The 10,515-nt window shown below is 42.9% G+C and overlaps 1 protein-coding gene across 4 annotated transcripts in view; it reads left to right on the top strand.

The window, feature by feature from the left end:
* The first annotated feature begins 202 nt into the window (after positions 1–202).
* The window catches only part of LOC115157023 (cGMP-dependent protein kinase 1), a 190,902-nt gene continuing 180,589 nt past the window's right edge, over positions 203–10,515 (top strand). The window contains exon 1 of one of the 4 annotated variants that reach the window (XM_029704900.1): positions 203–663. In XM_029704900.1, coding sequence (XP_029560760.1) covers positions 398–663 — 266 coding nt within the window. In that variant the 5' untranslated portion in view covers positions 203–397. Of the gene's footprint in view, positions 664–6,997; positions 7,422–10,515 lie in introns of those variants that run through there. The other 3 variants (XM_029704908.1, XM_029704883.1, XM_029704891.1) reach the window with 3 other exon arrangements.

Raw genomic sequence — 10,515 nt, 5'->3', positions numbered from 1 at the left:
TACATACAACTACGTCATCCACTGGCTCATATGGTCATTTATGCTATTTCAGGAATATAGTTTAGGGTTGAGAGTGATAATTAGAATGATTTTGGAAATGCTGTCCTATGTTTAGTTGCTGTTGTTCAACGTTGAACGGCAGTCTCTGCACACATTGTGCTTGAAAGCAGGAGACCTAATTGGTTTCTCAATGAGATATAACCATTAGTCAGTCCACCACGCGTGGGACTGAGGAAAAGCAGCACTCAGCATTCCCTGTCGCCGTTACTCCACTGTCCTCCCTACAGTGAGCTGATCCTTTCGGACGATTTGATCTCCATATTTCTACCTCCGATTTTTGGCGTTTTAGTAGCGGATCTTTTGTTCCCGCCCGGAGAAAGTTTGTTCAGGTTCCAACATGAGTGATTTAGAAGAAGACTTCAAAAATATTATTTTGATAAAAGATGAGAGAATTAAGGACATGGAGATGCGTCTCGCCGAAAAGGAAGAAGAGATCCACGAATTAAAACGAAAACTGCACAAATGTCAATCCGTTCTGCCCAGCGCGCAGATAATTGGACCTAGAACCAGGCGCGCCCAAGGCATCTCGGCGGAACCTCAAGCTTACCGAACCTTCCAGGAGTTAAACAGTGAAGCATTTCGGAAACATTCCAAGTCTGACAGGTACCACATAGTTTATTATTGCTACTTCACCATAATTGCCTACAGGAAACACACTGGTTGAATTTCAATGAAATTAAGTTGAACCAACGTGGAATAGACGTTGAATTGACGTCTGTGTCCAGTGGGTAATGTCTTTCCTGTTCCTTTTCTTTCCTTTTCCCGAACACATTTTGTCCATTACACGTAGCCTTACAAATAATGCATTTAACTATTTTTATATTGTGCATATATCCTGGATGTGAGGAGAGGTCAATAAACCAGACAACACAAAATTAAGGATGTGCTCATAAATCGATGAGTAATTTCATCTGTGAGGGATGCGGAAACTTTTAGACAGAAGGACAGCAGTCTGGTGATTTTAATTGATTGGCTCCATCTTCAAACTCTTAGGGGGCATTTTTATGCAAACGTCCAATGTATCGACCTACAGAATTGATGCGTCTTTAACCAAATACAGTATGGCTACTCCATTAAAATCCGAATCTGTGCGTTGCTTTTTAGATTTCACTTTTCACGTCCCTCATATGCTTCAGAGCAATTTCAACAGGGTGCTTCTAATAACTCGTTACTGTGGCCCCATTCAGGGCTGTTCAGCTAAAAGCTGTGGTAATTTTATGCTGACAGTCACCATGGTGATGTAACCTGGAGAGAAGTGAGGGGACAATGTTATGTCTGTTGTGATGAGTAACTTATTCATTAGACATATTCACCAAACTGTTGTGCAACGACGAGTGGCCCCTATGATTGGTTTACTCATAGAAAGTGCTCTAGAAATAAATTGGAACTGTTTAGACACATTGTCCTGTTGTTTAGTTGCTATGACATAATGTCCTCTCAGCTTGTGTTGTTTGGGCACCATTGATTACCTAATCCTGACGTACTGCTAATGAGCACCCAAGGCATCGCCTAAAGTTGTAAACAAGCTTTGTTGAACTGAAGTCACTTTTGATCACTGTGCACCGACCCTCCCACGCAGGCCTGCATTGAGTGCACTGACTGAGAGTGGTCCCATTCCACTGATATTTATAATCCACTGACTCTTGTGAAAGTGTATTTTTATCGCTGATTGACATTATGAGAGCACTGTTGGGTACTTATACACTTCACTACAGTATTGAGTGCCCTGACTCAGAGTATACTTATTATGAGTGTGCATCGGTGCTGATAAGACTCTGGCTGCTGAGGGGAGAACGGCTCATAATAATGTCTGGAATGGAGTAAATGGAATGGTATCAAACACATGGTTTTCATATGTCAGTCAGCACCTTGTGTTCTCCCTCCTCTCTGTCTCTCTTCTCTCTCCCCCTCTCTGTCTCTCACTCTGTCGCGCTGTGTCTCTGTCTCTCTCCCCTTCTCGGTCTCCCCCCTCTGTCTCTCTGCCTTTCTGTCTCTCTGTTTCTCCCTCTCTCTGTCTCTCCCCCTCGTTGTCTCTGTCGCTCTGTCTCTCCCCCTCGCTGTCTCTGTCTCTCTGTCTCTCCCCCTTGCAGTCTCTCGGTCTCTCTCTCTGCTTTTTGGTTCAAGGTTTTAAAAGATGTGACGACGTTCAAACATGTTCACAGCAAGCAGTACCAGATAGCCATCTAGGTTCAAAAGGCTCCCTAACAGCATCTACACCCAAGCCATAAGACTGCTGAATAGTTCATCAAATGTCCACCCAGACTATTTGCATTGAGCCCCTCATTTTTTTTACACTGCTGCTACTCACTGTTTATAATCTATGCATAGTCACTTTACCCCTACCTACATGTACATATTACCTCAATTACCTCGACTAACCTGTACCCCCACACATTGACTCGGTACCGGTACCCCCCGTATATAGTCTTGTTATTGTTATTTTATTATGTTATTCTTTTTTTACTTTAGTTTATTCAATAAATATTTTCTTAACTCTTATTATTCTTGAAACTGCATTGTTGGTTAATAAGGGCTTGTAAGTAAGCATTTCACAGTAAGGTCTACACCCATGGTATTTGGCGCACGTGACAAATAAAATGTGATGATTTGATTTGAGGATCTGAGTCTGACTCATGCTGTTCCCTTTAATTACACAGTAACTAAATCAAATCAAAATGCTTTTGGTCACAGTCTCCTTGAAAGTGTTAACACTAAACACTTTGAAACTCTCAAAGATCTCAGTGTGCACTGTGAGCCATGTGCCACTATTATAAACACAGCCCCAAGGCTGTTTCTCCACAGACATAACAGAAAGTGACCACTGTCCCAGATATTCTCCTCTAGATATGCAGCTAATAACAATTGCCACGAGATGGGAGCAGAATGCTTCTTCGTGGTTAGGATCTGTTTGGGAAGCTGAGGTGGCTGTGTGACCGGATTCTCTGGAGGATTATTCCTGATCGTAAAAAAATCTGTACTTTCTACGCATGTGCTACTTTACGCTGAAAGGTTTGTTGTACAAACGTATTTGTCTGGTGTAACTATACCATCGACATGTTGTAGCCTACAAACTTCTCTTGTAACTATAATAAATGACATGATCGACATTTTGCACAAACATCTTTGTCTGTTGCAACTATAATGACATTGCAGTATTACAGTAAACACAAGCAGGCCAGACAGGCAGTCTTAAGTAGTGATTTAATGCTATTACATGCCGCTGTCTAGGCATGTCTTGGAAGATGATATCATTGCAAGCATAAGCAGGAGGCAGACAGGCAGTCAAATTACTAGTGCTCTTTTTTCAACTTTTCAGCCTACAATATGGCAGCATGTACAGTATATCTATAAAGATATGTATCTACATATAAAGATGATTTCAACACAAATAGCAGAAGGGTAGACAGGCAGTCCAAGCAGTAGTGTTTGTTTTTACAGTTTTTCAGGCAGTATCTAGTTACCAGTTACCAGTGGCCTGCCTTGTAATACCAGTGGCCTGCCTGGGGTTACCAGTGGCCTGCCTGGGGTTACCAGTGGCCTGCCTTGTAATACCAGTGGCCTGCCTGGGGTTACCAGTGGCCTGCCTGGGGTTACCAGTGGCCTGCCTTGTAATACCAGTGGCCTGCCTGGGGTTGCCAGCTACCAGGGGCCTACCTGGGGTTACCAGTGACCTGCCTGGGGTTACCAGTGGTTTTCCTTGGGTTACCAGTGGCCTGCCTTGTGTTACCAGTGGCCTGTCTGGAGTTACCAGTGGCCTGCCTGGGGTTACCAGTGGCCTGCCTGGGGTTACCAGTGGCCTGTCTGGAGTTACCAGTGGCCTGTCTGGAGTTACCAGTGGCCTGCCTGGGGTTACCAGTGGCCTGCCTGGGGTTACCAGTGGCCTGCCTGGGGTTACCAGTGACCTGTCTGGAGTTACCAGTGGCCTGCTTGGGGTTACCAGTGACCTGCCTGGGGTTACCAGTGGCCTGTCTGGAGTTACCAGTGGCCTGCCTGGGGTTACCAGTGGCCTGCCTTGTAATACCAGTGGCCTGCCTGGGGTTACCAGTGGCCTGCCTTGTAATACCAGTGGCCTGCCTTGTAATACCAGTGGCCTGCCTGGGGTTACCAGGGGCCTGCCTGGGGTTACCAGTGACCTGCCTGGGGTTACCAGTGGTTTTCCTTGGGTTACCAGTGGCCTGCCTTGTGTTACCAGTGGCCTGCCTGGGGTTACCAGTGACCTGTCTGGAGTACCAGTGGCCTGCCTGGGGTTACCAGTGGCCTGCCTGGGGTTACCAGTGGCCTGCCTGGGGTTACCAGTGGTTTTCCTTGTGTTACCAGTGGCCTGTCTGGAGTTACCAGTGGCCTGCCTGTGGGTTACCAGTGGCCTGCCTGGGGTTACCAGTGGCCTGTCTGGAGTTACCAGTGGCCTGTCTGGAGTTACCAGTGGCCTGTCTGGAGTTACCAGTGGCCTGCCTGGGGTTACCAGTGGCCTGCCTGGGGTTACCAGTGGCCTGCCTGGGGTTACCAGTGGCCTGTCTGGGGTTACCAGTGGCCTGCCTGGGGTTACCAGTGGCCTGCCTGGGGTTACCAGTGGCCTGCCTGGGGTTACCAGTGGCCTGTCTGGAGTTACCAGTGGCCTGCCTGGGGTTACCAGTGGCCTGCCTGGGGTTACCAGTGGCCTGTCTGGAGTTACCAATGGCCTGTCTGGGGTTACCAGTGGCCTGCCTGGGGTTACCAGTGGCCTGCCTGGGGTTACCAGTGGCCTGCCTGGGGTTACCAGTGGCCTGCCTGGGGTTACCAGTGCGCTGGTATCTAGAACAGAGGCACTACACTCTCCATCCCTCCTCCTCACCCAGGCTCTCTCAGACACTTTAATGTGCACTGAGGATGATGTCTTAAATCCTCTCATAAGACACACGCAGGCACGCACGCACACACACAAACATTTATGCACACACAAACACTAACGCACACACACAAACACACCACACATAGGTACACACACTCATTTAATTATCTAAATTGGACAGCTGTGTCTGTCACAGATTATGTAAAATGAGCCGAGGCTCAAACTGCAATCCTCGGAATGCTCTGAAATATGTATCCACACAGACGTTAGAAGTTAGACAATTGTTTATATTGCCTTGTTTCAAGGCTGGATACAAGTGTCAACTGGAGTGCTACCTGCCTGGCTTTGCAATGTACATGGGTTTATTATTTCATGGGATTATGGGTAATGTATATGACATGAGGTGGCCATAGGAGGGAGCTATAGACCCTTATCAGGCCTGGTGTCCTCATTCGGCATCACTTCTACTATATTAAGTCTGTGGATCAGGTAGGGTTAAGCAATAAGGCCAGAGGGGGTGTGGTATATGGCCAATTGGCCAATATACCACTGCTAAGGGCTGTTCTTATGCATGACGCAAAGCAGTAAAACTAAATGTTTTGTCATACCCGTGGTATACGGTCTGATATACCACGGCTGTCAGCCAATCAGCATTCAGGGCTCGAACCACCCAGTTTATGATACCAATTATAAACTGGGTGGGTTGAGGCCTGAATGCTGATTGGCTGAAGGCCATGGTATATCAGACCGTACACCACGGGTATGACAAAACATTTATTTTTACTGTTCTAATTACGTTGGTAACCAGTTTATAATAGCAATAAGGCACCTCGTGGGGTTTGTGGTATATGGCCAATATACCACGGCTAAGGGCTGTATCCAGGCAGTCCACGTTGTGTGATGCATAAGAATATGGTATATTGGCCATTAACCACACCCCTTGGGATAATAGCATTATTCCTTAATCAACAGTTAACCCAGTGTTTTGGGGTCAAAAAAACTTGTGGCTTCAAAGGGGTGAATGCCATTATCATTGTGATCCTTCCTGATTATAAATGACAAGTGGTTAGCATCATACAGTTAAATTGACATTATAGTGCATATGTCTCTGCAATTTCTGCACATTAGTATCACATTACTATTGAAACCATGCAATAATCTGTGCAAAGTGATTGCCTATAAAATAGGATACAGTACGACTGAAGTATGGTGCATATATAATATATAATCTCTGACCAGGTAGGGTGCATATATAATATATCATCTCTGACCAGGTAGGGTGCATATATAATATATAATCTCTGACCAGGTAGGGTGCATATATAATATATAATCTCTGACCAGGTAGGGTGCATATATAATATATCATCTCTGACCAGGTAGGGTGCATATATAAAATATAATCTCTGACCAGGTAGGGTGCATATATAATATATAATCTCTGACCAGGTAGGGTGCATATATAATATATAATCTCTGACCAGGTAGGGTGCATATATAATATATCATCTCTGACCAGGTAGGGTGCATATATAAAATATCATCTCTGACCAGGTAGGGTGCATATATAATATATAATCTCTGACCAGGTAGGGTGCATATATAATATATCATCTCTGACCAGGTAGCGTGCATATATAATATATCATCTCTGACCAGGTAGGGTACATATATAATATATAATCTCTGTCCAGGTAGGGTACATATATAATATATAATCTCTGTCCAGGTAGGGTACATATATAATATATAATCTCTGTCCAGGTAGGGTACATATATAATATATAATCTCTGTCCAGGTAGGGTACATATATAATATATAATCTCTGTCCAGGTAGGGTGCATCTACATGAATATCATAGAGTATAGGTGTGTATATTACCTGATACCTGATTGGTTGATCATAGTAATTGAGGAAAGCAACCAATTTGTTACACTCGTGGGGGGATCAATGACTGTGCTTCGGCATCCTGTGAGCGCTGACGCTCACTCTGGATACTGACGTATGTGAGCAATACAATGAAGGGTATTGTTCGTCACATTTGACCAACCTTTCATTTGAAAGGCTACTCACCTGAGTTTCAAATCAAGCGCATGAGTCGTTCTCCCCGAAAGTATTCCATTTGTGTAGTGGCAGTGAACGAGGAGGTTGCCTTCCAAATCCGAGCATCATTCCAGTCACTCGCAAAGTTTGCTGCGCTCTGGTGATCCTGATTTCTCTGACAACTATGGGGACCTTACGCGATCTCCAATACGCATTACAGGAGAAGATTGAGGAGTTGCGACAACGAGACGCGCTTATTGACGAACTGGAGCTGGAATTAGATCAAAAGGACGAATTGATTCAAAAGCTTCAGAATGAACTGGATAAATACCGATCTGTAATCAAACCGGCGACGCAACAAGTCCACAAGGCAAGCGCACTACAGGAGCAGCACAGGACCAAGAGACAGGCGATATCAGGAGAGCCCACCGCCTTTGACATTCATGAACTCAGTCATGTCACTCTTCCATTCTACCCCAAGAGCCCACAGTAGGTTTCATATGTCCGTCCTTGTTCATTGTGTCTTACCTGTGTGCTGACTGCTATTCATCTATTGTATATCACATGTCCCTATTAGAGTACGAGTGGTACCAAAAGTGAATCCCATCACAGCAACACTGATGGCTAGTAGGCTAATTGAATGGCAAAATGTTGGCTTTAGTTGTGGCTGTGTTTGCATTCGCAATGAAGTACGTTTTGTGTGTGTGTGTGTGTGTGTGTGTTATGGAAACATGATATCATGCAGCAACCATCTTTGCATAATGCATGCTAGTTGTGTAGTGACAGTATGGTGTGTGCATACACTTGGCTGAATATACATTATAAAACTAGCCTTAACACAAGTCTCAACAGAAACATTTGTTTTAAAACACACACACACCCACACACACAACTTACCTCACTGCAATTGCAAACACTGTAAAATCTACAGACACTATGCTATGCAGAGTCAGGAACCCCCCCATAATGCACATGCATTGAACACATTCAAGTAAAAGTCAGCCTCTGAAAGCATAGAGCTAACATTTATAATTCACTTGTTGCTCAAGCCCTGATACTGTTCTCAAATGTTGTTTGACTAGCCAAATCAACATCTACCTTCTAAAGATAATATAATCATAAAGGAACATACCGCACATGGACAGAGAGCAATTTCCATGTAAGAGATACAATATCTGCATAAAGGGAAAACATTAGGAAATATTAGGTTGGGAATTTGAGCATTGTAAAATGAATTTGTATATCTAAATGCCTTAAGAATACACAACAGAACTTTCTATTACAGTAGTTTGTTTGATCAAAGTCCAGACAAAGGAGAAAGACAGAGAATAACATTTCCTTATGTGGAGTCAGTAAATAATGTAATCCACTGTCAAGATAGACCGTTCGTTAGAGAAAAACGAATAAGTTCCCTCCCTCTTCCAAATATTGTTTGTGTGTGTATATATATATCTCACTAATGTTTCTAGTCTCATACTTTTCCACAACACTACGAGCACAGGTTGATTCCACAGCAGCATGGCCTGAAAACACATGCCTCCTGTAAATACATGCCTCCTGTAAATACATGCCTCTGGTAAAACCCTATAATCCGTCCATGGTACAGACAACGTGTTGGTATCATTATACTCCTAATAGTGAAAAAAAAAATAATCACATTCATTTATTAAATATACAAATATTATTTACAGTACCAGTCAAACGTTTTAGAACACCTACTCATTACAGGGTTTTTCTTTATTTTTTACTATTTTCTACATTGTAGAATAATAGTGAAGACATCAAAACTATGAAATAACATACATGGAATCATGTAGTAACCAAAAAAGTGTTAAACAAATCAAAATATATTTGAGATTTGGGATTCTTCAAAGTAGCCACCCTTTGTCTTGATGACAGCTTTGCACATGCTTGGCATTCTCTCAACCAGCTTCATGAGGTAGTCACCTGGAATGCATTTCAATTAACAGGTGTGCCTTGTTAAGTTATTCTGTGGAATTTCTTTCCTTCTTAATGCGTTTGAGCCAATCAGTTGTGTTGTGACATGGTAGGGTTGGTATACAGAACATAGCCCTATTTGGTAAAAGACCAAGTCTATATTATGACAAGAACAGCTCAAATCAGTAAAGAGAAACGACAGTCCATCATTACTTTAAGACATGAAGGTCAGTGAATCTGGAAAATTGTGCAGTTGCAAAAACCATCAAGCTTTATGATGAAACTGTCTCTCATGAGGACTGCCACAGGAATGGAAGACCCAGAGTTACCTCTGCTGCAGAGGATAAGTTCATTAGAGTTACCAGCCTAAGAAATTGCAGCCCAAATAAATGCTTCACAGAGTTCAAGAAACAGACACATCTCAACATCAACTGTTCAGAGGAGATCGTGAATCAGGCCTTCAGAGTCTAATTGCTGCAAAGAAAACACTACTAAAGGACACCAATAATAATAAGAGACTTGCTTGGGCCAAGAAACACGAGCAATGGACATCAGACCAGTGGAAATTTGTCCTTTGGTCTGATGAGTCTAAATTTGAGATGTTTGGTTCCAACCGTGTCTTTGTGAGATGCGGTGTGGGTGAACGGATGATAATCGCATGTGTATTTCCCACTATAAAGCATGGAGGAGGAGGTGTTATGGTGGTTTGCTGGTGACGCTGTCTGTGATTTATTTGGAATTCAAGACACACTTAACCAGCATGGCTACCACAGATTTCTGCAGCGATACACATCCCATCAGGTTTGGGCTTAGTGGGACTATAATTTGTTTTTCAACAGGACAATGACGCAATACACATGCAGGCTGTGTAAGGGCAATTTTACCAAGAAGGAGAGTGATGGAGTGCTGCATCAGATGACCTGGCCTCCACAACCTCCTGACCTCAACTAAATTGAGATGGTTTGGGATGAGTCGGACTGCAGAGTGAAGGAAAAGCAGCCAACAAGTGCTCAGCATATGTGAGAACTCCTTCAAGACTGCTGGAAAAGCATTCCAGGTCAAGCTGGTTGAGAGAATGCCAAGCATGTGCAAAGCTGTCATCAAGGCAAATTGTGGCAATTTGAAGAATCTCAAATATATTTTGATTTGTTTAACACTTTTTTTATTACTACATGATTCCGTATCTGTCATTTCATAGTTTTGATGTCTTCACTATTATTCTACAATGTAAAAAAAATTAAAATAAAGAAAAACCCTTGAATGATTAGATGTTCTCAAACTTTTGACTGGTAGTGCAACTCAAAGTACTTTTTGATTCTCCTTATTTTTAGACATATTGTTTGGAACAATGTAATCTTCAAATAAGTACAATTTCCAGAGTGGGCTCTCTGCTCATTTTCAAGAAATTATACATTTTGTACATAGAAATTGACATTATAGGTAATTAACCAATCCCAACCCTCCTGTAGGATTGCACATTCAGCAAATCACCAGCAGAGATAGTCCCCTTTGAATCCATTTTCCAATTCACTGTGTTGATGCTGCTCATAAAATGCATCATAATATTAAAAGTAGCAGAGCCCCCACTCTGAATATTTTATTTTCTTGACTATATTGTTTTAAACAATATGTTTAAAATGTAACA

This window comes from Salmo trutta, chromosome 2 (genome assembly GCF_901001165.1).
Source record: "Salmo trutta chromosome 2, fSalTru1.1, whole genome shotgun sequence".
Lineage (NCBI taxonomy): Eukaryota > Metazoa > Chordata > Actinopteri > Salmoniformes > Salmonidae > Salmo > Salmo trutta.
The sequence above is the reverse complement of the archived record's forward strand: the minus strand, read 5'-3'. Positions and strand labels throughout refer to the sequence as shown.